This window comes from Rana temporaria, chromosome 5 (genome assembly GCF_905171775.1).
Source record: "Rana temporaria chromosome 5, aRanTem1.1, whole genome shotgun sequence".
Lineage (NCBI taxonomy): Eukaryota > Metazoa > Chordata > Amphibia > Anura > Ranidae > Rana > Rana temporaria.
The window spans coordinates 89,912,437-89,932,435 of record NC_053493.1 but is presented as its reverse complement, the minus strand read 5'-3'; the positions used below and the strand labels follow the sequence as shown (position 1 = coordinate 89,932,435).

General features: G+C 44.1%; 1 protein-coding gene across 1 annotated transcript in view; it reads right to left on the bottom strand.

Moving 5' to 3' along the window:
• Positions 1-19,999, bottom strand: part of SNX13 (sorting nexin 13) — a 210,056-nt gene that overhangs the window by 23,496 nt on the left and 166,561 nt on the right. Inside the window, exons 17-19 of the mRNA XM_040352832.1 lie at positions 18,610-18,679; positions 14,654-14,796; positions 5,455-5,562 (exon numbers count right to left, since the gene is read on the bottom strand). Of these exons, the coding sequence (XP_040208766.1) occupies positions 5,455-5,562; positions 14,654-14,796; positions 18,610-18,679 (321 nt within the window). The remainder of the gene's footprint in view (positions 1-5,454; positions 5,563-14,653; positions 14,797-18,609; positions 18,680-19,999) is intronic.

Below are 19,999 nucleotides of genomic sequence, written 5' to 3'. Positions count from 1 at the left end.
TCCAGCCCACAAGGCAGTTGGAATATCTCGGCATGAGATTAGACACAGAACAACAAAGGGTGTTCCTACCTCTGAGGAAGGTCAAAGCCATCAAGGAATTAATCCTACTGGTTCTAAGCAAGAAGGAACCGACTATTCGCCTATGTATGAGACTACTAGGCAAGATGGGGGCTACATTCGAGGCGGTGCCATACGCCCAGAGCCACACTCGCATCCTGCAGGCAGCCATCCTGTCAGCATGGAGCAGAAGGCCACAGGCCTTGGATATCCCGTTGCCACTCTCATCAAGAGTCCGGCAAAGTCTGTGTTGGTGGTTAGACCCTCAGAATCTACTGAAGGGAAAGTCTTTCAACCCAGTGGCTTGGAAGATAGTGACCACAGACGCCAGCCTGACGGGCTGGGGAGCGATTGTGGATGGTTCCACTCGCCAAGGTATTTGGGCAAGGCCAGAGAAGCTTTTACCCATCAACGTCTTGGAGCTCAGAGCGGTTCGACTAGCCCTCAGGGCTTGGACGTCGAAATTGCAGGGGTTCCCGGTGAGAGTTCAATCAGACAATGCCACGGCAGTGGCATACATAAATCACCAAGGGGGAACCAGGAGTCAGGCCGCTCAGAGAGAAGTGAGCTTGATTCTCCTAGGGGCAGAGGCTCATGTGCCCTGCATATCGGCAATATTCATTCCCGGAGTGGACAACTTTCAGGCGGACTTCTTAAGCCGCCAGACTCTATTGCCGGGGGAATGGTCTCTGCATCCACAAACCTTTCAAGCACTCTGCCAAAAATGGGGAGTGCCGGACGTGGATATCATGGCATCGAGACTCAACAAGAAGCTAGACAGGTTCATGTCCCGCTCAAGGGATCCGATGGCCTGCGGAACCGATGCTCTGGTTTGCCCTTGGCATCAGTTCAAACTTCTTTATGCGTTTCCCCCGCTCCAGTTACTACCCCGCCTGCTGCGCAGGATCCGGGTGGAGCACATACCAGTCATCCTGGTAGCTCCAGCATGGCCCAGAAGGGCATGGTACTCACTAATCTTAAGGATGGTAGTGGGAGACCCTTGGACTCTTCCTCTACGGCCAGACCTGCTATCGCAAGGTCCGATCCTCCACCCTGCCTTACGGCATCCAAATTTGACGGCCTGGAAGCTGAATCCCTGATTCTTAGGGGTAGAGGTCTGTCTCAGAAAGTAATCTCTACCCTAATCAGAGCCAGGAAACCGGTCTCTAGGGCGATTTATTACAGGGTCTGGAAGGCCTATGTAGGCTGGTGTGAGTCCAAGCGATGGCTTTCTCGCAAATTCACCATTGATAGAGTTTTAAGTTTTCTCCAGCTAGGAGTGGATAAAGGATTGGCATTAAGCACAATCAAAGGACAGATTTCTGCTCTGTCAGTGTGGTTTCAGCGGCCGCTGGCCACCCACTCGCTGGTTAAGACCTTCCTTCAAGGGGTCTTACGTATTAAACCTCCAGTTAAATCCCCGCTTTGCCCGTGGGATTTAAACCTTGTTCTGTCAAGTTTACAGAAACAACCGTTTGAGCCGTTGGCTGAAATTCCTTTGGTTTTACTGACAAGGAAGTTAGTATTTTTGGTCGCCATAGTTTCCGCAAGAAGAGTATCGGAACTGGCGGCCTTATCCTGTAAGGAACCATATCTTATTTTTCACAAGGACAGGGTCGTTCTCCGCCCTCATCCTTCCTTCCTACCGAAGGTTATATCCAGTTTTCATTTGAACCAGGATTTGGTATTACCATCCTTCTTCCCTAAACCTACTTCCAGAAAGGAAGGGTTGCTGCATACCTTGGATATCGTCAGGGCCATGAAGGCCTATCTTAAAGCTACAAAGAAGATCCGGAAAACAGATGTGCTGTTCATATTACCGGATGGGCCCAAGAAGGGGCAGGCAGCTGCAAAGTCCACCATTTCTAGGTGGATTAAGCAATTAATCACTCAGGCCTACGGCTTGAAAGGGTTGCCTCCTCCAGTATCATTAAAGGCTCATTCTACTAGGGCCATGGGCGCCTCCTGGGCAGCACATCACCAGATCTCTATGGCTCAAGTTTGCAAGGCGGCAACCTGGTCTTCTGTCCACACGTTTACAAAATTCTACCAGTTGGACGTAAGAAGGAATACTGATACAGCCTTTGGGCAGGCAGTGCTGCAGGCTGCAGTTTGAGACCCTCGGATTCCGGGGGCTCCTCTTTTTTGAGTTAAATTTAAAATTTAAGATTATTTTTCTCAACTAAGTTGGATTTATTATGATTTGAGTATTTCTCTAAATTAAATCCTTTTGTCTTGGAGATGTTCTCCCTCCCCTCATTGTGAGCATTGCTTTGGGACATCCCACATAGTAATGAATATGCTGCTCTGTGTCCCGTGATGTACGATAAAGAAAAAGGGATTTTTAATACAGCTTACCTGTAAAATCCTTTTCTTGGAGTACATCACGGGACACAGAGCTCCCACCCCTCTTTTTGGGGACCATTTTGGGAGGCATACTGCTTGCTACAAAACTGAGGTACTCCTCCTATGGGAGGGGGTTATATAGGGAGGGGCATTTCCTGTTTGAGATTGCCAGTGTCAACACCTGAAGGTACTCCATATAACCCACATAGTAATGAATATGCTGCTCTGTGTCCCGTGATGTACTCCAAGAAAAGGATTTTACAGGTAAGCTGTATTAAAAATCCCTTTATATTTTTCTTTTGAGGGAACAATTATTTTTTACTGCTGTACTACTACTACTTTAGAGATCACTGGGACGGTATATTAGGGGAACCGACCCAAAATTACACAGACAGCAATAAAAGCTTAAGGCCCCTTTCACATGGGCATTCTTTCGTTTAGGTTTTTGAAGGTTGACTAGATGAACCAAAAATGGACTTCTGTGCATTCCTATGAGCGGCCAGATGTAGGTAGATGTATGTCTGTTTATATCCAGGCCACGTTCAGGTTCATTGGACTGAATGAAAGACGTTTGTGTCCAGGTTCACTTTTGCAGACTTGACCGGATGTGAGCAGATTAAAGCAGATGCACATTTGTTTACATCCAGACACATGTAGGCATTACATTTTTCATTTCAACCCCATCAAGTTCTCAGCAGAACAAATCTGTCTTTTTTATGGATGTCGTAGCATGACAATGGCTGTAATATGACAGCAAATCAGAATTTCTTAATAGAAAGTCCATTAAAAGACCATCAGTTGGTTTACAGGGTTGGCAGCTAACAATTTATGTAGCCAGAAAGATGCTAATTTTTTTTTTTTTTTTTAGCAAGATGATGCTTAAGCCACCCATAGACGGAGCAATGCTCGATTCCCTCATCAACATAGGGGAGTGTCGATAGGGGAATCCCTCCCGTGGAGCTATTGTGTTCTCGTGGCGGAGGGGGGGGAGCTGTCCTCCCTGGGAGAACACCGATTACTGCTAGCGGCTTTAACCACTTAAGGACCGGACCAATATGCTGCCTAAAGACCCAAGGTGTTTTTACAGTTCGGGACTGCGTCGCTTTAACAGACAATTGCGCGGTCGTGCGACGTGGCTCCCAAACAAAATTGGCGTCCTTTTTTTTCCCCACAAATAGAGCTTTCTTTTGGTGGTATTTGATCACCTCTGCGGTTTTTATTTTTTGCGCTATAAACAAAAATAGAGCGACAATTTTGAAAAAAATGCAATATTTTTACTTTTTGCTATAATAAATATCCCCCAAAAACATATATAAAAAAAAAAAATTCCCTCAATTTAGGCCGATACGTATTCTTCTACCTATTTTTGGTAAAAAAAATCGCAATAAGCGTTTATCGATTGGTTTGCGCAAAATTTATAGCGTTTACAAAATAGGGGATCGTTTTATTGCATTTTTATTAATTATTTTTTTTTACTACTAATGGCGGCGATCAGCGATTTTTTTTCGTGACTGCGACATTATGGCGGACACTTCGGACAATTTTGACAGATTTTTGGGACCATTGTCATTTTCACAGCAAAAAATGCATTTAAATTGCATTCTTTATTGTGAAAATGACAGTTGCAGTTTGGGAGTTAACCACAGGGGGCGCTGTAGGATTTAGTGTACACTTAGTGTGTGTTTACAACTGTAGGGGGGTGTGGCTGTAGGAATGACGTCATCGATCGAGTCTCCCCTATAAAGGGGATCACTCGATCGATGCAGCCGCCACAGTGAAGCACGGGGAAGCCGTGTTTACATACGGCTCTCCCCGTTCTTCAGCTCCGGGGAGCGATCGCGACGGAGCGGCTATAAACAAATAGCCGCGCCGTTGACCCGGATCGCTCCCCGAGGGAACCCGACCGCCGCGTGTAGCGGGGGGGTCCCAATTGGACCCCCCACCCGCTAGAAGGCAGGGACGTACAGGTACGCCAATGTGCCTGTACGTGCCATTCTGCCGACGTATATGTACATGCGGTGGTCGGGAAGGGGTTAATATCCGTCATCAATAATCGCATGTAAAATCACACAGGCTGTTTGTACCCAAGCTGATCGATCATCTTGGGTACAATCAGCCTGCTCATACATGGTGTGAATCTCGGTTGGTCCCTGCTGAACCGGCTGATATTCAAATTGTTTTTGGATGGCTTTGGTTGATAAAAAAAAAATTCGGAGATAGAGACTGCTGCCAGAATTCACCGATTAGTGGCTACAGCTGCTGATCAACAAATTTAATATACAAGTAAAGGTGCAGGAAACTACAGCATTAAATGTCCCGCAGTGATAGATGATAGAAGTTAAAAGCATATCGATTTATGCAAAAATGTAACATAAATTAACAAGAGTCCATAGTCTTGTAGTATATCAAGATATTTAAAAAGTCCAAGGACCATATGGGATGGTGATAGGGGGTCCCACACTCAGGGCTGCCATCAGGGGGGGGACAGAAACCATGTTCCAGTACACTGAAAGACACACAGGGAAAGGTGCCTCTGGGTGCAGATATAGGACAAGTTTAATAACACTTTTAAATACAGGCAACTCACATTTGTGAAGTCATAAGCATTGGTTAAATCCCAGCTAAGGGGTAGTCATCAGTTTCGTCAGTCAGTTCCTGCTTGATAGGCGCTCTGTGCTCGATACAAACACCTCTGGATGGTAGAGAGGCTGGCCGCAGTGGAGAGAGCTCAGAACAAGGCTTGAGGCACAGTTGGCATGCAGGTGTTTGTATCGAGCACAGAGAGACCTATCAAGCAGGAACGGACTGATAAAACCGATGACTACCCCTATGCTGGGATTTAACCAATGCATACTGATAACTTCACAAATGTGAGTTGCCTGTATTTAAAAGTGTTAAACTTGTCCTATAGCTGCACCCAGAGGAACAAATTTACTCCAGCATGTCTCTTCGAGAAGTCGATTAGCGATGGCCACATGGCTGGTCCTTGCTGATCCGGCTGAATTTCAATCAGTGCCAGCTTAATTTCCAAGTACACAAAAGGACATATACCTGTAAGTAAGAGTTCAAATCAGTTTTTCTTTTCTCTAAAAATTCTTTATCCATATTGTTGAATGTCTTTTTTCCTGGCAGCTTCAAGATACTGGTAAGATTTTCAAACTGGAAAATGTAAAATGAATGACAGAATTAAAAAACAAATGTTTTAGAAGTGAATAGGCAAACAATTTAATTTTGCCTTTTTTTTACGTTTATTAAGCAATAAAAAAACAGAAAAGCTAACAAGATGTATCTACTGAAAGCTGGTTCCAGTTGTGTTCCATATTTAAAGATACACTTGAGCGAGGCATAAAAATTAGGCCTTCAAATAGAGAGCCTACTCACGCAGGACTTCTTATAGAGCAACAGTCTGATCCACTACAAACAGATAAAGTGAGGCAAAAAAGTGTTTGATCCCCTGCTGATTTTGTACGTTTTCCCACCGACAAAGAAATTATCAGTCTATAATTTTAATGTTCGGTTTATTTTAACAGTGAGAGACAGAACAAAAGAATCCAGAAAACGCATTTCAAAAAAGTTAAACTGATTTCCATTTTAATGCATGAAATAAGTATTTGATCCCCTATCAAATCGGCAAGATTTCTGTCTCCCAGGTGTCTTCTATACAGGTGACAAGCTGAGATTAGGAGCACTCTCTTAAAGGGAATGCTCCTAATCTCAGCTTATCATCTGTATAAATGACACCTGTCCACAGAAGCAAGTCAATCAGATTCCAATCGCTCCACCATGGCCAAGACCAAAGAGCTGTCCAAGGATGACAGGGACAAGATTGTAGACCTACATAAGGCTGGAATGGGCTACAAGACCAACGCCAAGCAGTTTGGTGAGAGGGTGACAACAGTTAGTGCAATTCTTTGCAAAATAACTGTTAATCTCCCTCGGTCTGCTGCTCCATAGAAGATCTCACCTCGTGGAGTTTCAATGATCATGAGAATGGTGAGGAATCAGCCCAGAACTACACGGGAGAATCTTGTCAACGATCTTAGGACAGCGGGAACCATAGTCACCAAAAAAGCAATTGGTAACACTACGCCGTGAAGAACTGAAATCCTGCAGCGCCCATAAGGTCCCCCCGCTCAAGAAAGCACATGTACAGCCCCATCTGAAGTTTACTAATGAACATCTAAATGATTCTGAGGAGAACTCGGTGAAAGTGTTGTGGTCAGATGAGACCAAAATAGAGCGCTTTGGCATCCACTCAACTTGCAGTGTTTGGAGGAGGAGGAATGCTGCCTATGACCCCAAGAACACCATCTCCACCATCAAACATGGAGGTGGAAACATTATGCTTTGGTTTTTTTTTTTCTGCTAAGGGGATAGGACAACTTCACTGCATCAAAAGGGACAATGGACGGGGCCATGCACCATTAAAGCTTGGGTGAGAACCTCCATCCCTCAGCCAGGGCATTGAAAAGGGTCATGGATGGGTATTCCAGCATGACAATGACCCAAAACACATGGCCAATGCATGGCTGAAGAAACCTCCAGACCTTAACCCCATAGAAAATATGTTAAGAGAACTGAAGGTTAGAGTTAATGTCAGCCTCGAAACCTTAACGACTTGGCAGAGGATCTGCAAAGAGGAGTGGAACAAAACCCCTCCTGAGATGTGTGCAAACCTGGTGGCCAACTACAGGAAACGTCTGACCTCCGATTGCCAACAAAGGTTTTGCCACTAAGTCATGTTGTGCGAAGGGGTAAAATACTTATTCCACACATTAAAATGCAAATTAATTTATAGTTTGAGGATTGATTTTCGCGCCAAAGAAAAAAATGTGTGTGGAACATAAAAACTTATTATAATAAAATAAGTTAAATTAAAAAATATATAATGAAAAAGCTGCTCCCCTAAAAATATAAGAGGCCAATACCTCATTAGATTTAGTGAATGTGTGGTAGGTAGGGGGCGCTAATAAGAAAATTAATCAAGGTGATAGCAATTACAAAAATCATGTGATATCAATTAAAATAAACAACTAGCAATCAGAGCTAAATAACAAAGACCCAGTTGGATCAGTAGTGAAAGAAATAGATTCACAAGAGAACCTCTACATAGAGAAGTGATGTGCTCCCAAAACCTTGTATCAAGAAAAAATGATAAATTCTCTAGTGATATTGAAAATGTCCATAAATTTCTGTAGTAGTAGTGAGCCACTTAGAAAATAACGGAGTGAATCTTGCAATGGACCAGAAGATAAACATGCAATCTTCTCATTAACTGCAGTGCTTCAAAATCCTTCCACCAATTTCCGCAAAACGACACCCAAAAGTGAATAATATATATGCGCTTACCACAGCGCTTTGACTCCTTTAACTAAAAAGAAAGTCAAACACGCTTGTGCAGTTGTGAATGTCTGCAAACATATATGCGTCCTCCAGTGGTTGACCCAGGCAAATCTTCTCCCAGTATTCTCAGAAATGGAATAAAAAGCAGAAAAACTCCATAGTGCAACCGGTTTTTAATAAAAAATGATAAAACAAACATGGGCCAAGTGGCCCCTTACATTAAAAGGTGCCCATCCCGGCACTGGGTCTGCGGGCCTTTGAAATGAGGAGGTTAAAACCTCAGTTGCGTGCGGTGTGTGTCTCCTCTCGCCTCGCCAGCTCACATGCGTCAGATGATGGGGGAAAGTAAAAAGCGTGACCAGGTCACGCTTTCCCCCATCATCCGACGCATGTGAGCTGGCGAGGCGAGAGGAGACACACACCGCACGCAACTGAGGTTTTAACCTCCTCATTTCAAAGGCCCGCAGACCCAGTGCCGGGATGGGCACCTTTTAATGTAAGGGGCCACTTGGCCCATGTTTGTTTTATCATTTTTTATTAAAAACCGGTTGCACTATGGAGTTTTTCTGCTTTTTATTCCATTTCTGAGAATACTGGGAGAAGATTTGCCTGTGTCAACCACTGGAGGACGCATATATGTTTGCAGACATTCACAACTGCACAAGCGGGTTTGACTTTCTTTTTAGTTAAAGGAGTCAAAGCGCTGTGGTAAGCGCATATATATTATTCACTTTTGGGTGTCGTTTTGCGGAAATTGGTGGAAGGATTTTGAAGCACTGCAGTTAATGAGAAGATTGCATGTTTATCTTCTGGTCCATTGCAAGATTCACTCCGTTATTTTCTAAGTGGCTCACTACTACTACAGAAATGTATGGACATTATCAATATCACTAGAGAATTTATCATTTTTTCTTGATACAAGGTTTTGGGAGCACATCACTTCTCTATGTAGAGGTTCTCTTGTGAATCTATTTCTTTCACTACTGATCCAACTGGGTCTTTGTTATTTAGCTCTGATTGCTAGTTGTTTATTTTAATTGATATCACATGATTTTTGAAATTGCTATCACCTTGATTAATTTTCTTATTAGCGCCCCCTACCTACCACAAATTAATTTATAGGCCCAGATTCTCAAAGGACTTACGACGGCGTATCGCCATGTACGCCGTCGTAAGTCCGAATGAGAGCCGTCGTATCTATGCGGCTGATTCTTAGAATCAGTTACGCATAAATTCGGCTAAGATACGAGCGGCATAAGTCTCTTACGCCGTCGTTTGCGTAAGTCGTCCGTGAATGGGGCTGGACGTAAGTTACGTTCACGTCGAAAGCATTGACTATTTGCGGCGTAATTTTGAGCATGCGCACTGGGATACGTTCACGGACGGCGCATGCGCCGTTCGTTAAAAACGTCAATCACGTCGGGTCACGATTCATTAGCATAAAATACGCCCACACTAGCCTACTTTGAATTACGCGGGCTTACGCCAGCACAGTTACACTACGCCGCCGTAACTTTCGGCGCAAGTTCTTTGAGAATACAGGACCTGCCTCACTAAGTTACGGCGGCGTAGTGTATCTCAGATACGCTACGCCCGCACATAGTTACGCCGCCCTACGTGAATCTGGGCCATAATCTTTTTTGAAATATGTTATTCTGGATATTTTTGTTGGTATTCTGGTAAAATAAACCTACCATTAAAATTATTTACTGATCATTTCTTTGTCAGTGGGCAAATGTACAAAATCAGCAGGGGATCAAATTCTTTTTTTCCTCAGTGTATATTCATAGTGCAGAGATGGTATTCTGGGAACACCACCTCTGATGTCTGTTTTATCTTCAAGAAACTAAAGTCCATAATCCAGGAAAAAAACAAGCTATTATTCTACCAAATATTAATCAGAGGTGGCTGCTGTGGTCACCCAAAGGCAACCCTATTGTCACCCCACTCTGAAAAATTGCTAGGATAGGATAATCTAATGTCTAGTGGGGTAGATTCAATAAGATTTGTACAGTTTTTACGTAGGCGCAGGGCACCGTTTTTGCCCTGCGCCCCCGCAAATTATCTGCGCTACCCTCGATTCACGGAGCAGTAGCTCCGTAAATTGCGTGGGCGCTCCGGCAAAATGCCCGGCGTAAGCGCGCGCAATTTAAATGATCCCGTAGGGGGCGGGAATCATTTAAATTAGGCGCGTTCCCGCGTCGAGCGCATGCTCCGTCGGGAAACTTTCCCGACGTGCATTGCGGTAAATGACGTCGCAAGGACGTCATTTGCTTCAAAGTGAACGTGAATGGCGTCCAGCGCCATTCACGATTCACTTACGCAAACAACGTAAAAATTAAACATCGCGATGCGGGAACGACGGGTATCCTTACCATTGGCTGCCCCTGCTTTTAGCATGTGCAGCCTTACGCGAAACCCGACGTACGCAAACGACGTAAACTGCGTACGCAGGGCTCGCGTAACGTTGTGAATCGGCGTTAGTATGCAATTTGCATACTATACGCTGACCACAACGGGAATGCCACCTAGCGGCCTGCGTCAGAATGCAGCCTAAGATATGAGGGCATAAGAGCCTTATGCCACGCATATCTTAGGCTGCAGTCGGCGTAACGAGCTCTCTGAATCAGGAGAAGTCGTTACGCCTGCGCAAGTAAGCAATTGCGCTGCGTAACTATGGTTACGCAGACGCAATTGCTTCTTGAATCTGGGCCAGTGTTTGTAGAGGAATGTGGTCTAGAGTCTGTAGGTATCTCTCCTAGCCAAAATTTGCAACATTAATCTAAAGTCTAGTTTTTCCAAATGAACGAGTCTTTGGTTATTCCCGAATCCAAATTACAATTTACATCCCATAACCTCTATCAGTTTCAGCATAATCTGTTCTATATTTATAACTTTTACACTATACGTGACTCAGATGCAGACAACACAGTCTCTGAGCTGGGATAAAAGAGTGGAAAACTGCTTCAGACTGATTTTATCTCATTGTAGAATAAATACCGAAATCAGTGTGTGGGAATAACCGTTAAGCCTTGAGATCAGGAGTTTATGGACAGCTGGAAGTAGGATATATAATCACATTCCATCTGAGTTTATGTAACAATGGCCCCAGAGAAGGACATTTTGGCTCTCTCCTAAGACTGGACATGTAAATGACACTAATACCGCCTGAAACAAAATAGACTTGGGTAGTTGAACATGAAACTAAATTTATTCTTTCACACTGTGCCAGAAACACTTTTAATAGCCAAATGACATTTAAAGCAGAGCACGAGTCACTGCCTAGCGAAGCAATTAACAGGCACACAAAACCAAAGAGTGCGATATTTAAATACAGGTATTTCGCTGAAAATGACTTTGTTTAAAACTACATTTAATTTTTTTTTTTTTATATTAAAAAGACAGAAAAAAAAAATGTAAATGTATTTTATTTTTCAACAATATGAGCCTTTGTGCCAGCTGGGGATTTAGCCGTGAGTTTTACAAGAACGGAATATAACAATATAAGCAAACTAATAAAAGGCATATTCCTGGTGGCACACAGAATTGCCTACAGCTGTCTCCAGGCCAGACCTCACAGATCCATAAGCTTTCACCTAATGCCTATCCACTCTATTCCCAAACTGCGTTTTTCCTTCCTAAGCCCTGTGACCAATACAATAAATGATGCAAGCCACTGTTCCACCCCAGCATTTCTGCTACCCTTAACATTTGTCAGCACAGAAGTCAGACTTGTGTTACAAGATAAATAGGACGTGACTGCACTACTGAGACCTGTGATACACTATTGCCAAATCCCCAAAGTGATACTCTATAGCTAAGTGATATTCCACAAATACAAAATGTGCAAAGAAAGTGAAAAGGCACACATTTAAACACGGGGTCCCTATTTAAAAAAGGAAACATAATTATGCATCATTTGCATTAGGTAGTGTTTTTTTTTTTCCCATGCTTTTGAGATGCATGGATGAAAACAAAAGCCTCTCAAAAAGCTACCTTGATATATAAACATTACCTAAATAAAAGGGTACAATATGGTAAAATGTCACAATACGAATCTCTATGTATACGGTGACTTTCCAGTGACGTTAAGCTTATGCCGGAACACAAACGTTTCCAGCTGGCCAGCTCAGGAGCCTTACATCTTTGGAATTCCCTTCTAACACAAGCATACAGTAACTTTGCAACGAACGAACATATAGCGGAATAGGGCTACCTCCTAGACTCTCCTGAGTAAATTACTATCTGTGACTATTCATCAAAAGTGTGATGTCCACAATGGCCACCAATTGCTTGCCGTGTGTGCAGCCTGTCACTGATCCTCCCGCTGTGTGGCTGCGATCTGCTCCAATGTGTGCCCTCTGATCCCTGCTGCTTAACCCCCCCCCCCCACTGGTACTGGCAGCACGTTTTCAAGGGGACACAAAGGGGAGAAGATTGCAGCTGCACAGCAAGTGGATAAAGTGGTAGGCAGCCAGTGTTGCATAGCGGAAGGACGACTGACTCATTCAGGATGAAGGGTAGGGGATGCAGTAAATGTGCCTTCTCTTTTCTGAATGAACACCACAAATGATCAGTGTTCATTCCAAACCGAATGGCATATTTCCTGTTCATCAGCGAGTGCTGGAGGAGAAGGACATTGAGGGCTGTGTGGCCTCAATCTCTTTTTCTATCTGAAAAGTGAAATATCAGGGGACTGTTTAGGTACCAATATTTCCAAAAAAAGCCCACTACTGTTCAATATGACAAAACAACTGAATATTATTTTTTTATTATATATTTTAAGTAATTTTTTTTGGTGTTTAGGCAAATAAAAATAAAAAAGTTAAAAGGAGACTTGTTTCCAATACAACTCATGTCTTAAGTTTCACAACCATTTTAATATAGTCAGCTTTCTGATTAGTTATTATTCGAATATACCTTAAAAATCTTCTCTCGATAATACTGAATGTACAGCTGTGGCCAAAAGTTTTGAGAATGATACACAGTTTTCACAAAGTCCGCTGCTTCAGTGTTCTTTTTTTTAATCTTTTGTCAGATGTTACTATGGTATACTGAAGTATAATTACAAGCATTTCAAAAGGCTTTTTTTGACAATTAAATTAAGTTTATGCAATATTTGCAGTGTTGACCCTTCTTTTTCAAGACCTCTGCAATTTACCCTGTTATGCTCGCCAATCAACTTCTGGGCCACATCCTGACTGATGGCAGCCCATTCTTCACCACAAGTTCTCAAAGGGATTAGGGCAGTGATGGCAAACCTCGGCACCCCAGATGTTTTGGAACTACATTTCCCATGATGCTCATGCACTCTGCAGTGTAGTTGAGCATCATGGGAAATGTAGTTCCAAAACATCTGGGGTGCCAATGTTCGCCATCACTGCATTAGGGTCGGGGAAGTTTCCTGGCCATGGACCCAAAATGTTGATGTTTTGTTCGCCAAGTCACTTACTTTTCACTTTGGCCTTATGGCAAGATGCTCCATCATGCTGGAAAAGGCATTGTTCATCCCCACAATGTTCTTGGATGTTTGGGAGAAGTTGCTCTCGGAGGATATTTTTGGACCATTCTTAATTCATGGCTGTGTTCTTAGCCAAGGAAGTGGGCTCACTCACAATTTTGTCTAAGGGAGATTCATCAGAGAACATGCCTTTACCCAGTCCTCAGCAGTTCAATCCCTGTACCTTTCGCAGAATATCAGTGTGTCCCTGATGTTTTTCCTGGAGAGAAGTGGCTTCTTTGCTGCCCTTCTTTACACCAGGCCATCTTCCAAAAGTCTTCCCCTCAATGGGCCAGATTCTCCAATAATCTGCGGCGGCCTCGCGTAAGCTATTTACACTACGCCGCCACAACTTACTGGAGCAAGTGCCGTATTCCTCAAGCACTTGCTCCGTAGTTTGCGGAGGCGTAGTGTAAAAGGCCCGGCATATCCCCGCGTATTTCAAAGGGGGCGGCTTATATTTAAATTAAGCGCGCCCCCGTTTCGATCGAACTGCGCATGCGCCGGGCTAAAAATAGCCCAGTGCGCATGCTCCAGTTCTCGGCAGAAAACGTCAATGACGCCGACGTGTGCGTAGTCGTATTCAAGAACGACTTAGGAAAACGACGTACCCGACGGGAAAAGACGACGCGGACCCGACGCCATACTTAACATGGCATATGTGGGACTGATGGAAGGTTACCCCTCATATAGCAGGGGTAACCCTGCGCTTACGTAAGCGACGGTTACTCGACGCGATTTCGTTCGGGAATCAGCGTATCAGGCTCATTTGCATAAACAAATGAGACCTGAACGTAAACGCCACCTAGCGACCGGCGGCGAATTACATTTAAGATCCGACAGTGTAAGTGACTTACACATGTCGGATCTTCAGCGTATCTATGCGAAAATGATTCTAGGAATCACTCGCATAGATACGCGGGTCAAAAAAGAGAGATACAACGGAGTTTCCTGAGATACTCCGTCTTAACTCTCCTGAGAATATGGCCCAATGTGTGTGCAGATGCACTCACACCCGCCGGCTGCCATTCCTGAGCAAGCTCTGCACTGGTGGTGCCCCGATGCCATAGCCGAATGAACTGTAGGAGACGGTCCTGTCGCTTGCTGGACTTTGAGCTCTCTGAAGCCTTCTTCACAAATACAGTGGAAATGTTAATTTTTATGGCAAAAGGGGGAGTTTGCAATTAATTGCAATGCGTCTGATGACTATTCATAACATTCTGGAGTATATGCAAATTGCCATCATAAAAACTGAGGCAGCAGACTTTGTGAAAATTAATATTTGTGTCTTTCTCAAAACTTTTGGTCACGGCTGTAGTGTTTGGAAACTGTTTCCTAAATTGTACACTCTTACCCAAAGTTAACTGTATATTGTGAAGAAAGTGTATATGCACCCCCACACCTTACCTGTTCAGTGATCCGCATGTGGAAGTCATGAAAGTCACTGTATCGCCGATAGGTGTTCCAAGAATCTTCAATGCCATCTGAGAGCCGTCGCTGGACAGTGATGGTGTACAGTGCATAGGTTTTGCCATGTTCATTACAAACTCCTGCCACAGCATATGGGTCACAGTCAACATGAACTGGTAGTTTATGCAAGTACAGGAACAAAAGACATACACACAAAAGCAGAAACACACAGAAAATGCAAGGATAGAAAAGAAAACATGGAAAAGAAATGGAAGATGGAATAACAAAAGAACGAAATGGAAAAACTAGACAAAATTAAATTGTGTGCATAACACTATAGCTTCATTAGGCACTTAGGAACTAAGGACACATTACAGGGACTTTAAGGTTGCATTTCCATAAACACCACTAACAGTGAACCCGTAAGGCCCTAAAACCTAACTATTAGGGTTGTCCCGATACCACTTTTTTAGGACTGAGTACAAGTACCGATACTTTTTTTTCAAGTAGTCGCCGATACCGAATACCGATACTTTTTTTAAAATGTGTCCCCAAATGCAGCGATGTCCCCCCACAGATCCAGCCATCGTCTCCCCCCATCCAGCCATTGTCACCCCCCATGCAGCCATTGTCACCCCCCATGCAGCCATTCTCTCCCCCCATGCAGCCATTGTCTCCCCCCATCCAGCCATTGTCTCCCCCCATGCAGCAATGTATCCCCCCATCCAGCCATTGTCACCCCCCATCCAGCAATGTATTCCCCCAGCCATTGTCTCCCCCCATCCAGCCATTGCCACCCCCCATGCAGCCATTGTCACCCCCATGCAGCCATTGTCACCCCCCATGCAGCCATTGTCACCCCCCATGCAGCCATTGTCACCCCCCATGCAGCCATTGTCACCCCCCATGCAGCCATTGTCACCCCCCATGCAGCCATTGTCACCCCCCATGCAGCCATTGTCACCCCCCATGCAGCCATTGTCTTCCCCCATGCAGCCATTGTCTCCCCCCATCCAGCCATTGTCTCCCCCCATCCAGCCATTGTCTCCCCCCATCCAGCCATTGTCTCCCCCCATCCAGCCATTGTCTCCCCCCATGCAGCCATTGTCTCCCCCCATGCAGCCATTGTCTCGCCCCATGCAGCCATTGTCTCGCTTACCTGCATCCCCGCTGCCGCCGACTGTGTAATACGCCGGGAACATTACAACTTTGAATCGCTGTAATGATTGGCGCCGCGCTGCGTATAGACACTCCCTCTCGCTCGGGATTGGACAGTTCACTCGAGCGAGGGGGAGTGTCTATGCGCGGTGCGAATCATTACAGCTATTCAAAGCTGTAATGTTCCCGGCGTATTACACAGTCAGCGGCAGCGGGGATGCGGCGAATGGCGGCGGGATGCGGCGTCACGGCGACGGCGGCTGGGGGGAAGTATTCTATATTGGTATCGGGGGTATTTGCGTGAATACGAGTACTCCCGCAAATACTCGGAATCGGTCCCGATACCGATACTAGTATCGGTATCGGGACAACCCTACTAACTATATTAGCAATACTTCTGAAGTGCAGGTACCTTTTGGTACTAAGAAGGATCATACATAATCTTCAAAACAATACCTATATTCCCATGGAGCCCCTGAATTCCCAGCCTAGTTTTTACACTGGGCCCTTTTAAGCCCAGTCTTGCGTTAAGCCCCACCAAGTAAGTATAACAGTTTAATGCCAGAGCTTTTATTGTCACCCTAAACCCTGGCACTGGACTGCTGAATGGCCTTAGCTACAACTAGGATCCCAAACACAACCAAGTGCTGTGTGTAGGATTTGTATTGAGGCACCCCCACCCCCTGCTTGCAGCATCAGTCCAAGTTGACACTGCGGGTATTCCTTTCTTAATTAGGATAACCAACTTGGGATTTTGCCAGCAGGTGACACGGAGTATAACAACTTTAACTATTCATATTTTGACTTCCAAATTGTACAGCTATATCCGACTTTTCTTCTGCTCAAATGTAACTAGTCAAGAAATCCAACGTTGATTCAGAAGAGGTACACCTTATTATTTAAAAAAAGTGTAACTAAACCTAATTTTTTCGTTTTTTTACCTGAATGCATTGTTTGCATTTACGTATTGTTTTTTATTATATTTCCTTGTGCTCCCACTTCCCTGTGTGAAGAATAAAAGAGCCGAGAAGAGATCGGCTGCATCTATTCTCCCCTTACATCCTATTTACACAGCATTCGAGAAGCAACAGGAGCCATTGGCTCTTGCTGCTGACAATCAAATGCAGAGAAAAGGAAGTGGGGGCGGGCCTTAGACACACTGTGCAAGTCTATGGAGTGCGGATCCATAGACACAAAGCTCGGCAGCCCCCAGACTACGTTTCTCCCCATAATAAGCGGCTGGCTATGGTTGTTCTAAAAATAAGTGGAGGAGCCAAGATTTCCGCCAGAAGAGGAGGACCGGGGCCACTGTGCAATACCAATGCACAGAGTAGGCAAGTATAACATGTTTGTCACTTTAATTTAAGGAAAAAAAATATCTGACTTTAGTAAGGCCTAGTACACACGAGAGGATTTATCCGCGGATACGGTCCAGCGGACCGTTTCCGCGGATAAATCCTCTCGAGGATTTCAGCAGATTTGGATCCGATGGAGTGTACTCACCATAGGATCGAAATCCGCGCCGAAATCCCCTCGCGATGACGTGTCCCGCCGTCGCCGCGATGATGACGCCGCGACGAGCGAGACGCTGTCATATAAGGAATTCCACGCATGCGTCGAATCATTACGACGCATGCGGGGGATCCCTTTGGACGGATTGATCCGGTGAGTCTGTACAGACCAGCGGATCAATCCGTTGGGATGGATTCAAGCGGATAGATTTGAAAGCATGTCTTCAAATTTATATCCGCTTGAAATCCATCCCAGGGGATAAAAATCCGCGGAAACAGATCCGCTGGATTGTACACACCATAGAATCTATCCGCTGAAACCGATCCGCTGAGATTATTCTGCACAGATGTCTATGTAAATCACACCGATTAGGACAGTGTCATTGCCGACAATTGGTGGCAAATGCCGCCGATTTGAGATGCGATTTCACATGTGAAATCGCATCTCAAATCAAAGGAAATCGTACCCAGTGGGAACCTGGGCTAATGCAAGCAAAAGCTTTTACTGGATCCAGTTCTCCAGTAGTACTACTTCATTTCAATTATCTTGTTTCTTGTACGCACCAACAACATTTACAAATTGATTAGAAGTAGAAAATCATCTATCAGAGCGGCAATAGAAAAAATATTTAACAGTGTTCTCTCTTACTTGTAACTGTTAAACAGCATGGAAATTTTAGAAAACCTCAAGAATGTGTTAGGTTTTCATCTGCTTGGACACTAAATGCATATTTCATGCCAAGCCGCGGGTATCATCTTTCATACAGTATGACTCGCCTATTCAAAGATTTATGGTTTAGGAAAACCATTCAGCACTGTCAGAAAATACATTCTACTTTCCATAACTAGGATGACCACCATATTCAAAATGACGGGTAGGATATTTTTTTTTGCATGAACACTAAAATAAATGTCAAGTATAATTTGAAGAGAAAACATTCATATATAAATCAGACGATCAATTGATCGATAATTTGGCACCTCTACAAGTTGTAAATGTTTTGCTACGCTTGAAACCACTATGAGAGAAAAATTACCATAAAGGATCAGTTTGCCAAGACTGCCAATACCATTATGGGTAACCAACCAATAGATCTCTCATACTCCAAGGACAAGAACTCCTTGGAGTTGCATGATGAGGGAAAGCTTCAATTGCTTTCACGCAGGAAGTTGAGTTGTGAAAAGGGAATAGATTTGCACACATATGACATGGAGGATGTGATGTGATAATCTAGTAACTACGATTGCGGAAAACATATGTCAAAACAAAAGTACATTTCTTACCAGTGTCAGAAATAAAGGAATGGATCTGTATCACCTCTTCAGCACTGACGTTTGACAGGTCGTCAAGTGACTGGAAATATTAGAAACAAATAATTTTATATAAACAGTTACATTTTAAACATGTATGCTTTGACTGGCTTAGAAATCTCTCTTTATTACATCACAGTACATAATTGGCTACTGCTACTATTATGTATAGAGTATAACAAGAGTGAACTGAGCCTAAACTACTAGGGTCCCCCTACTTTGGGGAGCTTTCTGCTTACTCCTAGAGAAGTTTTAACCCTTCTGCACTCAGTCCAAAACTATGGGGCAGATCCACATACATTTGCATGGGCGCAACATATGTGAGATATGCTACGCCGCTGTAACTTACTTTGCAAATCTTTGAATCCTGAAAGAATTTGCGCCGTAAGTTACGGCGGCGTAGTGTATCTCTTGCGGCGTAAGGGCGCGAATTCAAATGCGGCGAGTAGGGGGCGTGTTTCATTTAAATGAAGCGCGTCCCCGCGCCGAACGAACTGCGCATGCCCCGTCCGTCAAAACTCCCAGGGTGCATTGCTCCAAATGACGTCGCAAGGACGTCATTGTTTTCGTCGTGAACGTAAACGGAGTCCAGCCCCATTCACGGACGACTTACGCAAACAACGTAAAATTTTCAAAATTATACGTGGGAACGACGGCCATACTTAACATTGAGTACGCCACCAGATAGCAGCTTTAACTATACGTCGGAAAAAGCCGAACAGAAACAACGTAAAAGAATGCGACGGCCGCTCGTACGTTCGTGGATCGTTGGAAAAAGCTAATTTGAATACTCAACAGATACGCCGTTGTAATTTCTTTGAGGATCTGCCCCTAGAAATAAAAAGGTTTAAACTGTGGGGCTGGTGTCCTTTGTTAAGGGGCTTTGACAGACTTTGTTTTGCCCGGTTACCACAGAAGAAATTCCCCCCCCATTTTTTTCAACTCTGTAGAGGCATCATAAAAATGGAAATTAAATTTCTCCTTTTTGTGATGGCTGTGAACACCGCTGATGCCCGTGGTTGATTTGCAAGGTCGCGAGCATCACGTTTGTGACCCCTGTTGTGTCAGGTGGTCCCCTGCCCTTTCTACAGCTCTCAGGACAATACTTTCCCCATTGCACTCGTTTATATCTCTATACATGTTGCATGGTTGGTGAATATCCCATTAAATATTATGTTGTAGGACATCAACTGGCTATTCGTAGATGTATATGTTATTAGACAATTCTTACCATCTTTGGATATACTTTATGTAATATGATTTTAATGTGTATGTATGTGAATAAAAATTTGAGTTTTTAAAGAATAAAAATGAATTGTTGGGCAACTCTTCCAAAGTCCCATGGGCAATTTTTGTGTTTGGG